Source organism: Trichosurus vulpecula, chromosome 3 (genome assembly GCF_011100635.1).
Source record: "Trichosurus vulpecula isolate mTriVul1 chromosome 3, mTriVul1.pri, whole genome shotgun sequence".
Lineage (NCBI taxonomy): Eukaryota > Metazoa > Chordata > Mammalia > Diprotodontia > Phalangeridae > Trichosurus > Trichosurus vulpecula.
The window spans coordinates 334,573,310-334,595,767 of NC_050575.1; the positions used below are offsets into that span (position 1 = coordinate 334,573,310).

The 22,458-nt window shown below is 33.4% G+C and overlaps 1 protein-coding gene across 9 annotated transcripts in view; it reads left to right on the top strand.

Annotated features, from left to right (window-relative positions):
- Window positions 1–22,458, top strand: part of CCDC88A (coiled-coil domain containing 88A) — a 163,069-nt gene that overhangs the window by 63,595 nt on the left and 77,016 nt on the right. For all 9 annotated transcript variants that reach the window (XM_036748447.1, XM_036748448.1, XM_036748449.1 and 6 more), the window contains exons 6-10: window positions 1,001–1,084; window positions 4,371–4,511; window positions 13,227–13,396; window positions 15,460–15,541; window positions 17,663–17,821. In XM_036748447.1, coding sequence (XP_036604342.1) covers window positions 1,001–1,084; window positions 4,371–4,511; window positions 13,227–13,396; window positions 15,460–15,541; window positions 17,663–17,821 — 636 coding nt within the window. The remainder of the gene's footprint in view (window positions 1–1,000; window positions 1,085–4,370; window positions 4,512–13,226; window positions 13,397–15,459; window positions 15,542–17,662; window positions 17,822–22,458) is intronic.

Sequence of the window (22,458 nt, forward strand, 5' to 3'; positions counted from 1 at the left end):
CTTTGATCCAGCAATACTGCTACTAGGTCTACACCCACATAGAGAACAAAAAAGGAAAAGGACCCACATATAAAAATTTTCTTAGCCCTTTTTTCAGCAACAAAGAATTAGAAGCTCTGGAGTGTCCATCAATTGGGGAGTGACTTATTGATAGTTCTGGTATATATTATAATCTAGGAAATGATGAAGATGTTTTCGTAGAAACAGGAATTCTTGTATGAACTGATACAAAATGAAATGAACATGAGCAGTGCAGGATTTTTTTTTTCTGTTAGCTACACATGTTTATAATGACTTTTGTTTTTCCTTTTGGGGTGAGCAAAGGAGGAGGCATGAGGAAGAAAATGTGGACTTTAAAATGAAGCTCAATTTTAAAATATTTACCTTCAGTCATTTATTGGTGTTATGAAATAAGGTAGCATTAATTTTGTTAACTATGTTAATATTAAGCTATGCTCCAGGTAGGTATGTGATTTCTTTCTGATAAGGATAAAATGTGGTAACTTAAAATATTACTGTGGATTATAGGCCTGAAGTGAAGATTTAAAAAAAAATTCTGAGAAGAAAAGCTACATTGTTGGTTATAGCCAGCGACTGAAAGTCAGGCATCTTGGCTCTTTTCCGAGCTCTGCCACTGACTCACTGTGTGTTTTTTGGCAAGTAATTTCTCTGCTCTGAAACAAGTTCTTGTGTCTCTACTTTTCTGTTTGCAAAGTTAGGATAATAATATACTGACCTCACCAAAAGGGTTGTGTAAAGACTGCCCACTTTGGAATTTTCCTAATGAAAGTTGTGTGTGTTTCTGTTTTTTTTTTTCCTCTATATTTTTATACCCTGTACTTTTATAAACTACTGCATTTCTAAATGCTTCTTTATTAGGTAAGTATACCAAAGCATTCATCAATATTTAGTGAGACAAATCAAATTAAATTTCCTAGTGCTTAGTTTATAATGACATTGAAGAATACTTTAAAGGTGTAAATTTATTCGTTTATTTTAGTGTCAGAAGAAAGAAGAATTCATTGAACGAATCCAAGGTTTAGATTTTGACACAAAAGCAGCAGTTGCCGCACACATTCAAGAGGTAATTAGCTTAGTTACTTATTTCTTTGTGCAGTTTATCTTGTTGAATGACGTCATTTTAACATGAAATTTGTAGAATTTTCTTGACTTTTGGGAAAAATCACAATTACTATCTTAGTTTAGCAAGGTCAGGTATGTGGATGAGATGCCTATTTTTTCAGTATGCTGAACACTAAGAGCCATGAAAGAGAAAGGAAAGGAATCTGTACTTTTCAAGACCATGAGAAATGAAAAAAATTCTTTTCACAGCAACGTTAACCATAATGGAGCACTTTTGATCTTAAGAACTTCATAGCAGTAGAAGGATAATTAGTATCTGTGACACACACTTGAATCCTACTTGCTTGTCTTTTTTTTTTTTACTGTTTTGATTTTCAGTTACAGCTTTTATTATACACAACTCAAATTTAAATATTTTCCAAAATATCAGTGATTATTGAAAATGTTCTGTTAATCATAAAAAGTTAGCGAAAGCAAGCAAACACATACAGGAAATATTTAGTAATAGGACATATAGTTTTATACATTTTAATATTTACTTTTGATGATACTGTTTTTTACAAGAGTGCTGACTTCTGTGGATGGTAATTAAGAAAATAAAGAAAAATTTAAGGGGCACCTAGGTGGCACAGTAAGTAGAGCACCAGCCCTGAAGCTAGGAGGACATGAGTTCAAATGCGGCCTCAGACACTTGACACACTTACTAGCTGTGCGATTTTTGGGCAAGTCACTTAACCCCAATTGCCCTGCTTTCCCCCCTCAAAAAACAAAAGAATTAGAAAAAATGTTAAAATAAAAGAAATTCATATTTCGAGGGGTATATCAGTTGATCAATACATTATTCTCTTCAATTTATCTACAGGAAAAGAAAAATTTTAATATCATGTACACTAAGCTACTTAAACATTAACAGAGAAAAATACGATGCAGCTAAGAAGATAGGTTAAACACTGTAGTGGAACATCCATGATTAAAAAGAGCAAAGAATAATTTTCTCAACACTTCCAATGTTGAGTTACCATGGGAAAGTGTGAGGTCGCAGGTATGCCTGTGAACAATTTATAAATAGCTTTTGGAAGTCAGTTTCAACAAAGTCATTATGCCATGTGTTTCAGTGTATTTCACAAATTAAAATTCAGCTATTTGTCCATAATGTTAAGAGCATTCATGCTGATTTCTGTAGTTTTAATAAGAATTCTGCCTTCTCTTTGATTTTAAAAGCATGTGAAATAACAATACAAACACATAATGTGTATAACTTTGAATTATAGGCATTTTTCACTCGTTTCCTTTTCAACACTGCCTGTTTAATGCTGTTTTTACTTTTTGTTTGCCTTTATCCACTAATTTAGTAATTTCTGGTAATATCTAAGTATAAGAAAGTAACAGTATAAACAATATAGCCATAGTACATTTCTTATGTATATCAATTCTAAATTAGAATTGTTCACACAGATATTTAGTACCAGCCAATGCTTCCTTTAATGTACTCCATGTTTGCTTTTAACTCAATTGAGTTTTTTTAGGCTTTAAGTTGAATGGCTTCTCAAATACCAGGTATTTCTATTTGTTTTACAAATGAAGATACACACTCAACAACCTCATGATGTCAATAGACTAAAATACTTTTAACATGGAAATGGCATTCTGATGGCATTCATCTAATTACTAACATGTCATTTTCATCAACATTAATTTTTCCTGCCTCCCTATACATAAGTATAGTTCATAGATTATTGATTTATTGCTTTTCAACTTTTCAACTGCTGTTTCAAAATTTTTTGTCTTAACCCTCGACTGCTGTATTTTTATGATTTAAAGTACACATTTAATCTGAATATTTCATAATGAATAATTTGAGCAGTACCACTTGGTAAGGATGGTGGGTGATTATTTTCTGAAAATTGCAACCTAAAATTTCTGAGGCATTTCGCATCTTAACTTCTCTACCTTTGGTAGTACTAACAGCAAGAAAATAGTTTATACTTTGTCTAATTGGGGGGGGGGGCGTTCCTAAATTTGAACCACTATACTAAAATGGAGACAGTTTTTTAAAAATAATGAGTATTCCATACCTACCTGGTATTTATTGATGAGTATAAAAGCAACTCCTAAATTTCTCAGCCGTGTGATAATGTGCTGTATATATGTATATAAAAATGACAGTTAAAATTAGTATGTATTTTCCAGAAAATGTAAAAATCACATATTCCTTTATTATGATCTTTTGTTGAGAATTGTGAAAAGTAAAGATGGCAAATTTTGCTGACAAAACTGAACTCTAAAACACCAGGTCATCAGGTCTTTGTGTTTTACCATCCTGTATACCTCTTATTTTCATTTTCCCAAAGTGAAACTGGTTGATGTTACAGATTTTGATTAAGGTTTCATTTTTTAAAAATGCAAGTGATGAGAAACATCATGGTGTAGTTGATAGGTCCTGGCCTCTGACTCAGGGAAATCTGGGTTCTAGTCCCACCTTCTATATACTGGGTTTGATTCTAACATGAGTGAAATGAATGACTGAATGAATGAAAAAGCATTTTAACAAGAGCTCACTGTGTGCAAAGCCTTGTGCTAAGCGTGCTAGATTTTGAATTCACAAATAGGCAACATAGGCCCTGGTCTCAAATAGTTCATACTAACCTCTCAGTTACTCCTGTGGCTTTCTGGAACTCTCAAGTTTCAAGAGCCAATGAACATTTCTAGGAGTTTCTTCATCAGGAATTCCCTATACCAAGGAAATCTCTGATTCAAAAAAAAAAAATAAGTTCTTTAGGGTTCTTTATGCTTTTCATAAAAGTCTAGCTTTTCAAATGGAATAACATCATTTATTGTAGATTTGCAACTTTTTACTTTTGAATATTGGTGTGATCACTTTCGACAGAGATGTTATGAATGTTAATTTGTAAAGTAAATCCTTAGAAATTCATCTTAAGAACATTCAATTGAAATCGTCTCCTTATAGAGATGTTTTCACATATGCATTTCAAATATGTTCAGGTCCACTAGATTTGCTAATTTTATGTTTATTAAACTAGTTGTTTGATAATTGAGCTAATACTGTAGCAAAATTAAATTGATTCTTTTGTATTAGCTATTTTGTTGTCAGTTGATACATGGAAGGAAAATCTGAATTTGAAATAAGTAATTAAATTTAAAAAGTTTGCCCAATTTTTTCTCCTTTTGATTTCTGATCTTTGGTGCTTGGTACATTTATCCGGTTTTCTTATTCAAGAGCTTAATATTAAATACTACATTTTAAGATTATTTTTTGCTTTGAAAAGGTAACACATAATCAGGAAAACGTATTCGATCTCCAGTGGATGGAAGTGACTGATATTTCTCAGGAGGATCTTGAGCCACTCTTGAAAAATATGGCATTACATTTAAAAAGACTTATAGATGAGAGAGATGAACACACAGAGGTATGTGTTTTATTTTTTGTTGTTGTGTTTGTTAACTTGTTTTTAACTTAAAGGTAAAACAGTCCTAATAATTCACATGGTTTTAAAAATATTCTTCTTCTGAGGAGCTATCCTTAAAGTATTATATTTCCACATTTATGTGGGGCACAGGAACTATTCTAGAGCAATATAGAAGTCCCAACTTAAAAAAAATGAATTGTAGATGTTAAATTTTCTTTTTAAAAAAATTCTTACTATTCCTGTATGGCTTTTTTAAGTCTTATCCTCATGGCTCTGGCTCAATACAGAAGTGTGAGACTGAAAATGTATTTATGCAAGTGAAAAAAAAATGGACTAGCAGTGTAAGGACATGCTTAAAGTTAATTTCTTGGTTTTATTGCCATATTTAAAGAGTGGAAAAATAAGGTCAAAGAGAATAGCAGGTGTTTTGGATAAAATATCTGTCTCAAAAGTTCTCAAATTCTAGCAGAATTGTGCCAAAAAATGACTTTAGGCAGACTTTGTTTTCCAGCATGAGAGAAAATATACTTAACTCTCTCTCTCTGTCATGTGAAGGCATTTGGCCATTTTGAAGACTAGAAAAATGCATGTGGTTGGCAAATATAATTTTTTAGCAGCCGAACCACACAACTCAGACTATTATTGATTTCTGTAGTTGATCTTGTGATGGGGAAAAACACCATAAGGGAAAAATTCACACTCGCATTTGTGAACATATTATGCATACAAGTTCACTTCTAAAGTTTCTTTTCCATTATTTCCAGGCACCAAAAGAAGAAATGTTATGGGTGGGGAATAAACAGTAATTTTAGAGCTTAGACCAAATTTTAAAAGAATCAGTGCAGTTAAGAGAGACTAAGAAGAGAGAGTCTTTGGGGAAACATGCCTCAAAAATATGTATCCTAATTATATTTGATTCTCCCATTTGCTTTCTGTTTCAATCCCTTTCCCAAATTGGATACTATTCTGTTACCTTCTCTGTCATACTTTCTTTGCTTTCTCTTTTTGCCAAGTCCTTTGTTCTATATTTGTTATTTTTGAAAAGTTTAAATAAATCATCTACATGGTTCCTACTATAATGAGGCCCTGCTGTAATGTTCGTCATGCTTTTGTTTCTCCTTGACAAATTCACATATACAAATTGTTTCAGCTCAGACTTACATAGCTTGTAATAAAATAATCAAAATTGAATATGTATGTGTCAGGGTGGGGGCAATGTTTTGGGAAAGTAGTATACCTCAGTATATCCAAATTTGAAATAATTATATTTCCTCCCAAATTCTTATCGCTTCTCCTTACTTCCTTATTTCTATTAAGGGTGCCACCATTTTTCTAGTCACTCTGGCTCGCAACCTGAGAATCACTTCTCCCACCATATTTAACACATGTTCCTTCATTTGTAAAGTCTTGTCAGTTCTACCCAATCTTTCTCATCTATCCCTCTCCATTTCTATAACCTCTACCCTAATTCAGTCAGTAAACATTTAAGTGCCTCCTTTGTTCCATGCACTGTGTGCTCAGTATGGGGGGATACAAAGAAAGGCAAAAGACAGCCCTTGCTGTCAAGGAGATCGTAGTCTAGTGGGGGAAGCAACATGAAAACATCTATATACAAAGAGGATACATACTAGACTGTTGAAATATCCTTTAATTGTTCTCCCAGTTTCCAATTCCCATCTCCAGTCCATCTTCTCCACAGCTGCCAAGTTGATATGCCTGGAAGACAATCTGACCATGTTACCTTATTCAGAAATTCTCAGTTACTTAAGACAAAATTCTCATTCTGGTATTTGAAGTCCTCTATAATCACCTGGCTTTTCCATCTTATTTCTTATTACATCCTTCCACATTTTCTTAGTTCTAGTCAAACTAGCCTACTAGTGATTTTTATATAACACTTCATTGCTTCCCTCTATACTTTTGCACAGATCACCCCATGTTTGAATTAAATGAATGAATTAAAGATCAATTATTTAATGCCTACTTGCCTGTTTTAATGATATAAATGAACCTGGAAAAGGCAGTATGGTATAGTAGATAAGAGGGCCATATTTCAAGTAGTCAGAAAACTTTTATGTATTAGGCACTGGTGATACAAGTATGAACATGAAGACAGACTTTGCCCTCAAAGAACTTATATTTTAATAAGGGAGGAATACAAGAAAATCAGTTTTGGAGCATATTCCCCTTTCATCTCTGCCTCTTGGAATATCTTGCTTCCTTCAAAGCACACTTCAGGTGCCACAGTCTACAGATGACCTTTTCCAATCTCCCATCTCTCATTAATGTTCTCTAGCTCTTAAAATTTATGCTGTATCTTTTTTTGTATATGTTCTGTATTTACTCAGATAAAAATATAAAACATTTTTTTTCCTTGTGTGCCTGTACATCATCCCCAACTACAACGTAAGCTATTTGAGAGCAGAGACTGCTTAATTTTTAACTTCATGCTCCCAGCACATAGCACAACCCATTGCAAAAAGTATTTGCCCAATAAATACTCACTGAATTAAATAAATGCATTAGAAATGCATTCAGATCATGATGCAATAAAAATTATTTGTAATAAAGGACCACAGAAAGATAAACTGAAAGTTAATTGGAAACTAATCTAATCCTAAAGAATGAGTGGGTCAAAGAACAAATCATAGAAACAATAACTTCATTCAAGAGAATGACAATAATGAGACAACATACCGTAACTTATAGGATGCAGCAAAAGCACTTCTTAGGGGAAGCTTTATATCTCTAAATGCTTACATGAATAAAATAAAGAGGAGATCAGTGAATTGGGCATGCAACTGAAAAAGGTAGAAAAAGAAGAAACTGAAAATCTCTAATTAAATACCAAATTAGAAATACTGAAAACCAAAGGAGAGATTAGTAAAATTGAAATCAAGAAAACTATTGAACTAAGAGCTGCTTTTATGAAAAAACCAATAAAATTGATGAACCTTTGGTCAATTCGATTAAAAAAAAAACAAATTACCAGTATCAAAAATGAAAAGGGTGAATTCACCTCCAATGAAGAGGAAACTAAAACAATAATTAGGAATTATTTTGCTCAATTGTATGCCCATAAATTTGACAATCTTAGGGAAATGGATGGATGGATATTTACAAAAAATAAAACTGCCGAGGTCAACAGAAGAGGAAGTAAAATACCTAAATAACTCCATCTCAGAAAAAGAAATTGAGCAAGCCATCAGTGAACTCCCTAGGAAAAAATCTCCAGGGCCAGATGGATTTACATGTGAATTCTATCAAACATTTAAAGAACAATTAATTCCTAAACTTTATAGATTATTTGGGGAAATAGGCAAATTCTTTTTATGACACAATATGGTACTAATACTTTAACCAGGGAGAGTCAAAACAGAGAAAGAAAATTATAAACCAATTTCCTTAATGAATTTTGAAGCAAAATTTTTAAATAAAATATTAGCAAAAAGATCTCAGCACTTATCATGAGAATGATACATTACAACCAGGTAGGATTTATTCCAGAAATGCCAGGCTGGTTCAATATTAGGATAACTGTCAGCATAATTGATCATAACAACAAAACTAGCAGAAACCGTATGATTATCTCAATAGATGAAGAAAAAGCTTTTGACAAAGTAGAACACCCATTCCTGTTAAAAACACTAGAAAGCATAGGAATAAACAGAGTCCTCCTTAAAATTATAAGTAGTATCTACCTAAAACCATCAGCAAGCATTATATATAATGGGGATAAGCTAGATGCATTTCCAGTAAGATCGGGGGTGAAACAAGGATGTCCATTATCACCCCTTATTATTCAATTTGGTACTGGAAATGTTAACTTTAGCAATAAGAGAAGAAAAAGAAATTGAAGGAATTAGAATAGGTCAAAAAGAAACTAAATTATCCCTCTTTGCAGATGATAAGGTGATTTACTTGAAGAATCCTAGAGAATCAAATAACAAACTCCTTGAAATAATAAATAACTTTAGCAAAGTTGCAGGATATAAAATAAACCTATATAAATCCTCAGGATTCCCACATATTACTAACAAAGCTCAACAGCAAGAGATAGAAAGAGAAGTTTCATTTAAAGTTACTATAGACACTATAAAATATTTGGGAGTCTACCTGCCAAGGCAAACTCAGGACCTATATGAACACAGTTACAAAACACTTTTCACACAAATAAAGCCTGATCTAAGTAAATGGAAAAATATCAGTTGCTCGTGGTTAGGCTGAGCTAATATAATAAAAATGACAATTTTACCTAAATTAATTTACTTATTCAGTGCCATACCAATCAAACTACCAAAAATCATTTTACAGAGCTGGATAAAATAATAACAAAATTCATCTGGAAAAACAAAAGGTCCAGAATATCAGGGGAATTGAAAAGAAATGCTAGGGAAGGTGGCCTAGCCATACCAGATATTAAACTGTACTATAAAACAACAGTCATCAAAACTATCTGGTACTGGCTAAGAAACAGAGTGGTGGATCAGTTGAATAGGTTAGGTACACAAGATACAGTAGTCAACAACTATAGCAATCTATTCTTTGATAAACCCAAAGAATCCAGCTTCTGGTTTAAGAATTCACTATTTGACAAAAACTGCTGGGAAAACTGGAAAATAGTATGACAGAAACTGGGCATAGACCAGTGTCTTACACTGCATACCAATATAAAGTCAAAATGGGTTTGTGACTTAGGAATAAAGGCTGATACTCTAAGCAGTTTGGGAGAGTAAGGAATAGTTTACCTGTCAGATTTTTGGGAAGGGGAAGAATTCATGACCAAACAAGGGATAGAGAGCATTATAAAATGCAAAAAAAAAAAATTTGATTATATTAAATTGAAAAGTTTTTGCACAAAGTTAATGCAACAAAGATTAGGAGGGAAGCATAAACTTGGAAAAGAATCTTTACAACAAGTATCTCTGATAAAGGCCTCATCTCTAAAATATACAGGGAACTGAGTCAAATTTATAGGAATACAAGTCACTCCCCAGTTGAGAAATGGTCAAAGGATATGAACAGGCAGTTCTCGGAGGAAGAAATTAAAGATATCTATAGTCATACGAAAAAATGCTCTAAATCACTGTTGAATAGAGATGCAAATCAAAGCAACTCTTGGGTACCACATCTCTCTTGTCAGATTGGCTAACATGACAAAACAGGAAAATGATAAATACTGGAGAGAGGAGGTGGGAAAATTGGAACATTGTTACATTGTTGGTGGAGTTGTGAACCGATCCAGCCATTCTGGAGACCAATTTGGAACTATGCCCAAGGGGCTATAAAAATGTGCATACCCTTTGACCCGGTGATACCACTTCTAGGGCTGTATCCCAAAGAGATCACAGAAGTGGGAAATGGACCAGTATGTACAAAAATATTTATAATACCTCTTTTTTGTGGTAGCGAAGAATTGGAAATCAAGGGGATGACCATCAATTGGGGAATGGCTAAATAAATTGTGGTATATGAATGGAATGGAATACTATTGTGCTATAAGAAATAGGAGCAAGATAGATTTCGTTGTAACCTGGAAAAAAGACTTACATGAACTGATGCTGAGTGAGGGGAGCAGACCCAGGAGATCATTCTACACAATTGCAGACACATGGTATCTGTAAGGACTAACTTTGATAGACTTGGCTCTTCTCATCAATGCAAGGTTCAAAGACAGCTCCAAGAGACTCATGATGGAAAAAGCCATACACATCCAGAGAAAGAGTTATGGAGTCTGAATGCAGATTGAAGCAAACTATTTGCTTTTTTTTCCCCTTCTTTTTTGGTTTTGTTTCTTCTTTCTCATGATTCATTCCATTGGTTATAATCCTTCTTTACAACTGGACTATTATATAAATAAGTTCAACGTGGAGGTATATGTAGAACATACATTGGATTACGTGCTGTTTTGGAGTGGGGAGGAAAGGGAGGGAAGGAAAATTTGGAATTCAAAAACTTGTGGGACTGAGTGTTGTAAACTAAAAATAAAAAATAAATTAAAAAAAAGAAACTAAAGTTAATTTGTATATACGTGTAGACTCTTGCGCTAGCTATAATAAGGGCATTATTATCATCATTATTATTGTTGTCATTGCCCCCACCAACAATGATAATACAGCCTTTTAAGATTTATATTTATACAATACTATATAATACTTCATAAAATTTATACAAGCACTATAGAAGTACTATTCCTTGTTCATTATATTGTTGTTTTTCAGTCGTGTCCGACGCTTTGTGACGACCCCATTTGAGGTTTTCTTGTCAAAGATACTGGAGTGGTTTCCATTCTGTTTTCCAGCTTATTTTACAGATGAGGAAACTGAGGCAAACATTGACTTGCCCAGGGTCACACAGTTAGAGATGTCTGGGGCCAGATTTGAATTCATGAAGATGAGTTTTCCTGAATCCAAGCTTGACATTTTATCCACTGTTTCACCTCGTTGCCCTTGCACGTTATAGGTGTATAATAAATGTTTTTTAAATTGAATTAAAATGAATCTTAATTTATAGTATAATTTTTAAAATTACTTTTTAAATAAATGCAATTCATTATCAAGTTCCCACTATGTGCACAACTTTTCTGTTAGGCACTGAAGAGTTACAGTGATAAACAAGCCTTCACAGGATATATTATCTAGTAAAAGCAGATGCACAAAGAAATATGATACAAATAGGAACATAACCACATAAGAAAGGTACAGAGTGTTCTAGGAGGTTAGAGGACGGAAAGAACACACCCATCAGTAAGCATTTTTAAACATTTATTATATGCCAGGAATTGTGCTAGGGTCAAGCTTTTAACAAAGGTAAAAAAATCTCTGCCCTCAAGTAGCTTCAATCAGGGGAAGCAATTCTAAATGTGTGTGTGTATATTTATACACACAGAACAAACACACCGGTTTTTTGAGCTAGTTGCTACAGGAACTCAAAAACATTTACTAAATGCCTACCGTATGAAAGGTACTATTAGCTACTGGAAGTATGAAGAAAAATGAAACAGTCTCTTCCTTCAAGAAGTCCATATTCTTTCAGGGGAGGTACTATGTGCTTATGTAATATAAATACAGTAGAATTTTGAGAGGAGGCACTAACAATTATGTGGCCATCAGGAAAGATTTCGTAGAAGGTAGTGGTTGACCTGAGGTATGACAGAAATCAAAGATTCTAAGGAATTCATCTAACAATAGAGAAATATGTTCTAACTTTTAATGGATAGGCAGAATTTTAGCAAGTGGATTCTGAGAGCATACGTGGGCATTGTAATTTAAGAGAAGAGTATGTGCAGAGGTACTATGAGATATGGAAGAACTGGAGGGTGTGTGAGGTATAGCTAATTATCTAGTTGGTCTTAATGTGTTCTCAAGGATAATATATTAAGGTAACAGCATCTTATGTTTAATTTCTTCACAGTATTTTTACACCTGTGATTTATTTTTGACTTCCCAAAATTTTTTAAAGGAAAATGAATCTTCAGATTGAAATATAAAATCTTCCATTTGGCTGCTAGGTGGTGTGGATAGAAAGTGCTGGCCTTGAGTTCAAAATCTTGAGTTCAGATTTGGCTTCAGACACTTAACTAGCTGTGTGACTCTGGGCAAGTCATTTAATCTTTCTCAACCCCAGTTTTCTCATCTATAAAATGGTGAGAAAAGCACCTGTGAAGATAAAATGAGATAATATTTGTCAGTCTTAAAGCATTATATAAATGCTATCTATCATTCTGATGCCATTGTGTTTAAAGGTATTTATTCACAAGCTGTTGCCTTTATACTTTTCTAACCTTCTTATATTCTATTCTTTCCATACATTCAGGACACTGCATCTGCCTTCTTTCCTTGGCGGTGGTTGTGCCTCTTGCCTGGAATGCTCTCTCTCCTCAATTCTGTCTTTTAGTTTCCTTGGCTTCCTTCAAGACTTAAATCGTACCTTTCCATTGGGTTTTTTTTTTCTTTTCTTCAATCCCCACAATGCCTGGTGCCTTCGCCAATAAGATTACTTTGCATCTGCTCTTTATATATCTTATATGTACTTAGTTATTTTCACTTAATCTGTCCCTAAAGAATATAAGGTCCTTGAGGAGAGGGACTGCTTCGCTTTTTCTTTGTATTCTCCTCCCTTAGCATTGGTACTAGGTACCAACAGTACATGGGAAGCACTTAATAAAAACTTGTAGATTGATCGATTCACAGAGTTCAATTACTTGTCTAAAATTATGCATAGTGAGTTTTTGGCAGAGCTTGTAGAAGGTATTTTTCCTTAAATGACTTCCATTTGTGATGACTTCTGAAACCTTTTGAACTTTAAATGAATATCATTGAGGCTTGGTGATTCGATTGCATCTGGTTTTGTTTTGTTTTTTTTAAGTAATCTTGTATGTATTTTTTCCCTCAGTACCTTTCTGTCATGGTTGCTGCTTCTTGAATTGGTTAATTGGATCATATTTAATTTGGGGGGATAATAATTGAATGACAAAAAATTAAAAGACCATTAATTAGTGTTATATTACTAGCATATATTTTATGCATTTTTCAATAGAATCTTTTCAAAATGTTTGTTAAATGGGGAAATTACGATTGTATTCAATTTTGAATTCTTTTTGGTATATTCTAGTAATGTTTGACTTAAAGGCTGTTGTATATTTGGGCTTTGTTTTCAATTCTCTGATGTATACATGCCAAAAATGATCATGCATCTTTTCTTTTAATTTTTTAGACCATTATAGAACTCTCTGAGGAGCGAGATGGTATTCATTTTCTACCTCACGCCTCATCAGCACAGTCACCTTGTGGTTCCCCAGGCATGAAACGGACTGAAAGTAGACAACATTTATCAGTAGAACTGGCAGACGCCAAGGCAAAGATAAGAAGGCTTAGGCAGGAGTTGTAAGTTCACAATGATTTTAAGTGACCTTTCTGTGGCTTAGAAATTCTTAAGTTCATGAAATATAGATCAATTATTTTATAGTTTCGTGTTACAAAATCAGTATGTTAACAGGTTTTATTGGCATTATTATTGTAAAAATTGAACTCTGTATGTGGGTATGTATGACTTAATAAATGAGAAGTGTATTTGTTATGAAAAGAGAGCTAAATTGGAGTCAGGAGAAACCTGAGTTTAAATCTTGCTTTTGACATTAAATGATTCTGTCAACGTGGACACATCACTTCCCCTTTCTAAGCCTCGGTTTGTTTATAATAACACTCCTAGTACTTACCTTATTGGGTTATTGTGAGGATAAGATAGATAATTTGTGTAAAGCACTTTGCAAAACCTGAAGTGTTATATAATCGTCAGGTGTTGTATAATTGTTTGAATTTTAATTCAGACTAGTAGTATAATTACTAATAAATGAAGAAAAGGCAAAAATTCACTCAGTATACGCAAAGTATGTTAAATCCTTAAAAGAGTAGAAACCTTTACAGTGTATAGACTCTGGAGATTTTTGTGTAAAGACCACACAAACATATTCTGCTTTTTAAGGGGCACCACAAAAGGAGAAAGGCTCCTCTTCCACTGCAGCTCTGTTCATTTTACAGTTGAGTTTTTTTTTCTCCTATAATTTGTATTGGAGGGACTTGAATTGAAATCTGTAGACCAGTCTACAAATTATCTTAATGTGTCTAAAACTGACTGAATTAAGTATTTCGTAGAATCATGCAGAGAAAATCCTATCATGGTCTGTAGGAAAATTAGAAAACAGAAAGCTGCAGCTTTCATTTGTGGATATCTGCATTATTACGTGTCTCTTGAATTAGACACGCCCAGGATATTCTACAAACAGCTGTGCTGGGAAAATTGTGAAAAGATTGCAGTTATTAGTTTGACTGGCAGTTAATAGATAGCCTAAACATTGAACACTGGTATGTCCTGTATAATTTAGTAGAGTCCTCTCAAGTCTTTAGATAAAGCATGCAATTAGGACTGTAATGATGACTATGAATAGTTTAACATTTTGCACCACATTCAAATTTAATTTGTAAGTAAATTTTACTTGACCATAGGGGTATGTTAAAATCCTGGAGAATTTTGTGTAATGTTTGATTACATCAAAATCATAAAAATGTAAGGTGGTAAGTTTTTTGAGTCAGAATTATGCTGAGGATAAAAAGTATTCCAGGTATATTACTTAAAGCACAAATTAGTCACTAGTATCCCATTTTCTTGTGAAATTCCTTTTGCACATTTATAACATTCTCTTTGCAGGATATTTTCAAAAAAAGGAAACAAAGATGTAGTACAAAATGGATTTGCAATGATTAAGACAATCAGTCTGAGTATGTTATGCCTAGTGGAAAAGGCACACTTGCTAAAATATTACATTTCCTAAATCTACATTATAAAATGTCAGTAAATTTCTCAGAGCATGTAAATATATCAATAATTAGGGTGAGTAGATATTATAGATTGAATATCATACTTAGTATGTTGTTCATTACAATCTTTAAGCATACCAAATAAAGGCCCAATGCACATTTTAGATATTAAAGAAATAAGTTTGTTACTCCTTAGAAAACACAAACTAAAGTGAACTCCATCTACCCCCAGGTATTGGTACTGTATTTTGAGAATCCGTGAAGTTGACAGGAGAATTGGAATTTCAGATATTTTGGATCTTCATTTTACTTTTAAATGTAGAAATCTACCATTACTCCTATAGCAGTGACTTTTGGCTACCATCTTCTGCATTCAGTACTGAGATTAGGAACCAATATAACACAAATGAGGTTGCCATATTGTTCCTGCTTGAATAGAGATTCTCACCCACCCCCACTTTACAATTTTTTATTGCTTTTGCTTGTTCATATATACATTGTATCTATAAAGTAAACTATAAGCTTCTTGAGGACAGAATTGTTTTGTTTTTTATCTTTGTTTCCTCAGTGCCTTGCACACTGCCTTTTACAATAAATGTTAAATTGAATAGCTTTTTTCCCCTCAATTTAAGGGAGGAAAAGACAGAACAGTTGTTAGACTGTAAACAGGAGCTTGAACAGATGGAGACAGAACTAAAGAGGCTTCAACAAGAGGTTTGTGCCTGGATATTTGATTTTGCCACTAATAATACTTAACATTATTAAATCTTCATATCATCAATTTATTAACATTCTCTTTCATTTGCTTAACATTTTACATTAATACTATTTCCTGTTTTTCAGAATCTTCTCAATACTTAACTGGATTGTTATTTTTTTAACTCTTCATTAGTTATCCTCTACAAATATTCGGCAATCTACTGTGTTCAGGGATATATATTTTAAAGGTATAGGGTTAGCTATGCGACACAGTGGGTAGAGCACCAACTCTGGAGGCAGGAGGACTTGAGTTCAAATCCAGTCTCAGACACTTAGTAGCTGTGTGACCCTGGGCAAGTCATTTAATCCTGATTGCCTCCCCCCTCTAAAAAAAAAATTTAAATAAATAAAGGTATAGGTACATCTTTCATCTTTCCAACTATTCTTTAGTAGGCTGTATTTATTCATGGATTGCTGTAATCAAAGAATGTATTGCTTGGTGACCTGCCTTATGGTTATAAAACTCTACCTTTAGTTGGATTGTTCCTCACAAAATAGACATAGTCATTTGCCAGCTCTTCAACAAATCCTTTTCATGTTGATAAATCTGACAAAATTTCATCCTACTGTCATAGTCTTTGAGACCTCAAGTCACCTCTATGACGCATTGAATTAGGAGTGCACCTTGTGCACAAGATAGTTTTTGGTTTACAAAACAGGAAATCTCTGAAATTCTAAAATTTTTCATCAAGTGAAGATATTAATGTTATGTTACAAAGCACCCATGTTGGATATGTCTTTTAGGCATCAAATTTTATCATAATGATTAGATGGGAAAGACCATTTATCTTTTTATTCTTGAAATAGTTTTGGTTTTTGTAAAATCATTTACTAACCTCACTCTATTTGTCCCTAAGTTAATTCAGAACTGTTTTCTGGCAAAACTCATAACCTTTTCTTTACCACACTATAGTTCCTTTTAAATTCTTTGTAATTTTCTTTTAACAAAAAACCCTCCAGCTTTCAATTTATTTTATTCTTTGTTCTCAAGTTGTTTACTCTAATTGATTTCAACTACAATGTAATTTTTTTCTTTTTTTAATTGAGCACCTCAGGGAAATTTATAATACTGTGCTATGGAGTATCTGTACAGTGTAAGAACCCAGGGCAAGGAAAAATTATTCCACTCCATGTACCTTTGCTATCACACAGCCCCAGCGTGTAGCCTTCCAAATGGTAGCCATTGTCATTAATGACTCATGTTGCTACTAGCTATACTGTGGCCACCATTCTACTTTACAATCTCCTCTAATATCATACTAGTCTGGTTGATTATCTTCATACTTGCATAGATATGTATATTATAACATGAGAAGCAATGCAATATAGTGGATATATAGTTGGCCTTGGAGTTGGAATGATTTGGATTCAAGTTCTATGCTTATCTCATCTGACACATCCTAGTGGTATGACCTGGGCAAGGCATTTAATCTCTTAACACAGTATGCAAGTTTTTAGGCTAAACATTAAAGAGAAGATCCTGACCTGAATTGGTAAAGAAAGTTTCCTCATCTATCTATATTTGTGAAATTATAGGTCAAGTTCCTATCTTATCCCTAAATGATAAATTATTCATGAAAACAGTAATACTCAGTACTTTGAAGTTGAGTGTTCATATATAAAAATTATATATATATATATATATATATATAATGCATGCACATACATATGTTCTTATTACATACATATGTGAGCGTATATATGACTTCATTAGTATATGGGGCCTCCTGGTGCAAAACTGCTGTCATATAGAGACAGTATCAGAGGCAAGACTTGAATCTAAGTCTCCCTAACTCCAAAGCATTTTCCCTAACTACTATGTCAAATTTCTAATTGAATTTATATTATTATGACACAGTTGCTATTTTTCCTATTGAAACAGTTTCACATTGATTTTATAATTGCAAAATGTAACATTGGTAAGAAAGAAATGATTAATTTTTGCTTTTTATTTTCCTTTGAAAAGATAGTTTATTAAGAATCCTTTACCCTTTTAGGGATATTATCTTAATTGTGAATCTAGGAATGCAAAATGAAAAAATACTAACTTTATGTATTACATATCTCCTTTATTAGAATATGAATTTGCTCTCGGATGCTCGCTCAGCCAGAGTTTACCGAGATGAATTGGATGCACTTCGAGAAAAAGCAATCAGAGTTGACAAACTTGAAAGTGAAGTCAGTAGATATAAAGAGAGGCTACATGATATTGAATTTTATAAAGCAAGAGTTGAGGTAGGCTATGTCATTCTTAAACTGATTGTGGTAATTTTTTTTCTTCAAAATTTTGTGGTGTTTGAACTAATAACTTTAATTTTTTCCCATAAATGCAATAAGGTGTTAGAATCCTATTGAACAGACAAATGCTTTAATATAATTTATAACCTTTGATAATAGTATGGAACCTGTTAGAGTGACAGTGTTATTTTATGATATAGTGGTGGAATAGAATCTTACACCTCTCACTAATGGTTTTGGTGACCTCTTGGCATCATTTACCATAGCTATTTCCTGTCTTAGCCCAGTGATAATCTTATAACATTCTCCCCTGCTACCTATAAATGCATTTGTCATGTTACCAAGCATGCCTTCCACAGAGAAAACAAAAGAATATCCTTAGTTACAATCTCAACTATAATTAGTGAACTTAAATTTTCTTGTCAGATCATTAAAGTCTTACAGGTGAAAAAAAAAAACAACTGAGGAGTTTTTCTGCTTATTTTCTGGCATTTAAATCTTGAAAAAGTTCCAGTTTGATTTGACCTGAGTTTTCATCAAGCTGAAATAATATGGTACCAGGGCTTCATGACCAATAGTATTTAGTAGGATTGATTGGATGGATGGTGCAGGTAATTGTTTGGCAGAAGATACATGCTTTCAAAAATTATGTTCATTCCCCTTATACTGTGTATGATTTCTAACCTGATTGTATTAAAATTTCTTTCTGGATAAAATTTGTACTGTCCTAAATAACTCTCTCCCCTTAAATAGCTGTATCCAACTAATATTCAGCAGGTGAAAGGAATTATTTTTTCTCTGCTAGGTGTTACCTAGGGGACTTGGCAGAGTTCTCTTTGGAATGAACCTTTATAGAGACTGTTACCTCTTTATATTCCTAATAAATGAATCTGTTAATGTCACTCCTCTGCTCAAGAAGCTTCAGTGGCTTCATGTTTCCTCTAGGATTAAATAGATATAGATTCTGCTGTTTAAAAGCTTTCACAATCTGGCTCCAGATTTATCTTTCCAGACTTAAATTATTCTTTCTTATCTGCTCATTGACCTGTTTGCCTCTTCCCTTTATACAATAATTCTTATCTTGCTACATGCCTTTTCAGAAGCTGCCTTCCTGCCTGTTGAAATTCCTGGCTCTCTTCAGAACTCACTTTAAATGTTTTAGAAGCCTTATTCTGTAATAACCCTTATTCCCTTTGTGGCGTCTTTTCTCACTGTGACATTATTTTGTATTTACTTTAAATTTTTAAAAATGTACTTGTTATAGTCTACTCTCCCCCTGTAGAGTGTAACATTTCTTACATTCTAACAGGGCACAGAATTCTGTTATTTTTATACCTTTGTGTCCGTGGGCCCTAGCATTTTTCCTCTCACATAACGAGTACTTATTAAATGTGTGTTGAATTTAATGAAACCCAGTTTACAGGACTATTTCAAGGAAAGTACTTTTTAAGGTGTAAAGTTTTATTTAGATATGAGATGATATTAATCCTAATAATCCCTTTAAATTTCCTGGGCAATATTTGATCTTGAGTCATTAATTAATTGTCATTTTTACTTTACTCTTATTTCCTTTTGTCATTTTATAATTTTTTGTTCCCACTGCTTTTTGTAATTTTTGTCATTTTATTCATTAATAGGCAGCATGGCCACTCTTTAAGGCTGTAAGTTACAAATGAGTTACTGATTTGCATTAGCAGAGAGAGTTTCTGTACTAGAAGCTCTTTATATCAGTGAAATCATAGGTCCTGACCCACCTTCCACCTTCACTCCCAATGGTGTACTAAACATGAAATGCTGCACCGGTACTTTGGGGCAATTGGGTTCTGATGTTCGGTCTACCACTACTTATTCTATACCCTCTATTTGAATTACCTAATACTGTTTTCCTCATGTTAAAGTAAGCAGTCTGAACTTGATGGCTCCTATAGATACTTTGTGACTCCAAAATTCTATGCTTGTATGCAACTGAAAAGAAATCTGCCTTATAAATTAAAATAGCTTCCTTTTTCACTTCTGGTGATATTCTACTTTAGGTCATATTTAACCAAGTTTAGTGAAATTGGGGAAGGGAAATATAGTTAATTTAGGTAATTTAAGCAGAATGACCACTTTTATTTTAAATACAGCATAATTGTGATAAAAGCTATCTATTTGAATAATTGCTTCCATTACCCAATTTTCTCTGCTAGTTTAAGCCTGACTATAGACTAAGGGAATATGAACTAATAGAGTTGCTTGTTGCTTATGCCTTATCCTTCTCTCTGTGGATTTGTATGTATTATCATGGGGTGCTAAATTTGTTCCAATAAATTTTATGTTTTTGAAGATTGAGCCTGTAGACAAATTTCAATGGAGATAGATTTAAAATAATGATTATCTGTTTGATTTTAGGGAATTTGAAGTTTGAAAACTTAAAACTCTTGTCGGGTTGCTAAGGTAAAATGTATACTTAGTCAGGTATTTATTAAGAACCTGTTCTGTACCTATATGAACACAATTACAAAACACATAAATAAAGTCAGATCTAAATAAATGGAAAAACATCAGTTGCTTGTGGTTAGGCCAAGCTAATAAAATAAAAATGACTATTTCACTTTAATTAGTTTACTTATTCAGTGCCATACCAGTGAAACTGCCAAAAAAATTATTTAATAGAGCTGGATAAAATAATAACAAACTTCATCTGGAAGAACAAAAGGTCCAGAATATCAGGGGAATTAATGAAAAGAAATGCTTGGGAAGGTGGCTTAGCCATACTAGATATTAAATTGTATTATAAAGCAACATAAAAACCTCTCCAACAAATGCAAAAATCCAGAAATAATAAATGTATCTTTCCTGACCGCATTTTAATAAGAATTTTATTCGAAAAAGAACTGTTAAGAAAAGGACTAGGGGCAGCTAGGTGGCACAGTGAGTAGAGCACCAGCCCTGGAGTCAGGAGAACCTGAGTTCCAATCTGACCTCAGACACTTGACACACTTATTAGCCGTGTGACCTTGGGCAAGTCACTTAACCCCAATTGCCCTGCCTTCCCCCCTCCAAAAAAAATAAAAATAAATCATCAGTCATCAAAACTATTTGGTACTGGCTAAGAAATAGAGTGGTGAATCAGTGGAATAGGTTAGATAAACAAGATGCAGTAGTTGATGACTATAGCAGTCTATTCTTGGATAAACCCAAAGTGTCCAGCTTCTATGTTTAGCACTCACTATTTCACCAAAACTTCTGGGAAAACTGGAAAACAGTATGGCAGAAACTGAGCATAGACCAGTATCTTACACTGTATACTAACATAAAGTCAAATGAGGAGCAGATGGACTACCTAATAACCTGCAAAGACTTACCTGATCTGATGCTGTACACTATTACAGACACACAGTATTTCGGATGACTAACTTTGATAGAATTGGCTTTTCTCAGCAATGCAAGGTTCTAAGACAGCTCCAAAAGCCTCATGATGAGAAAAGCTGTACACATCCAGAGAGAGTTTCAATCTGAATGCAGGTGGAGGCAAACTATTTGATCTCTTTTTTTTCCCCTTTGTTTTTGGTTTGGTTTCTTCTTTCTCATGATTCATTCCACTTGTTATAATTATTCTTTACAACTTGACTATTGTATAAATAGGTTTAATGTGAAGGCATATGTAGAATCTATATCTGATTACATGCTGTCTTGAGGAGGAGGGAGGAGGACATGGAGAGGGAGAAAATTTGGAACTCAAGAACTTGTGGAACTGAGTGTTGTAAATTAATAATAAAAAATAAATAAAAAAATAAGAACCTGCCCTGGGGCACAAGGACAAAATGAAATAGTCCCTCCCCTTAGGGAGCTTACAGTCTGTCAGATGTGATATACCAGGTAAGTAGGAAGATGGGAGAGGGTGGCACTAGCAACTGAGGGAATTAGGAGAACACTTATGTAGAAACTGCCTCTTTAGAATTTCTTATACTTGAAGATTCTATTTTGCTGCTGTTAGGTATTTTTTCAACACTGATGTAAGTTGGAACTGCTCTCTGACTCAGCAGATAGTCTCTGAAAATTACTGTGGTTGAAAACTTCATTATTTTGTGGTTATCTTGGTTATGAATCTCTCTAGACTTGTCTAGGTTGGTCCTTAGAATATAGATGTCTTTGAGCTCCTAAATCTTTGGTAGGATCTTACAGAGCTTGTACTTTGCCTTTGAGAATCCAAGGTTAATTTCATGTTCTGGGATATATCAAATTATATTAATGGAAGTCTGAGATAAGTATATCACATAAATTTCTGAAATCCTGGTTCAGTTTTTGATTGTAATTACTTAGTATGCTGTAATGACTAATAGTCTCTCTCTGCAAATTTAAAATCTTAAGTGATGAGGAGGCTTTGAATACCTTTTCAGGCAATCTGCTCTGCATGTTTTATTATTTGTTGTTTCTGTTAGCCAGAAGATATAATCCTACTTCCTCATCCTCATTAATAATTTGAATTTTTGCCCATGATTTCATTTAAAATAATGGTATATGCTCATCCTTATTTGAGGTCTTGAGTAATAATTATTTTCAAGGTAGCTATTTAGAATATCCTTTTAAAAATCTATTTATAAACAATTATGTTATTGATTTTATGTATTATTGGTGAATGCCTTTGGCTT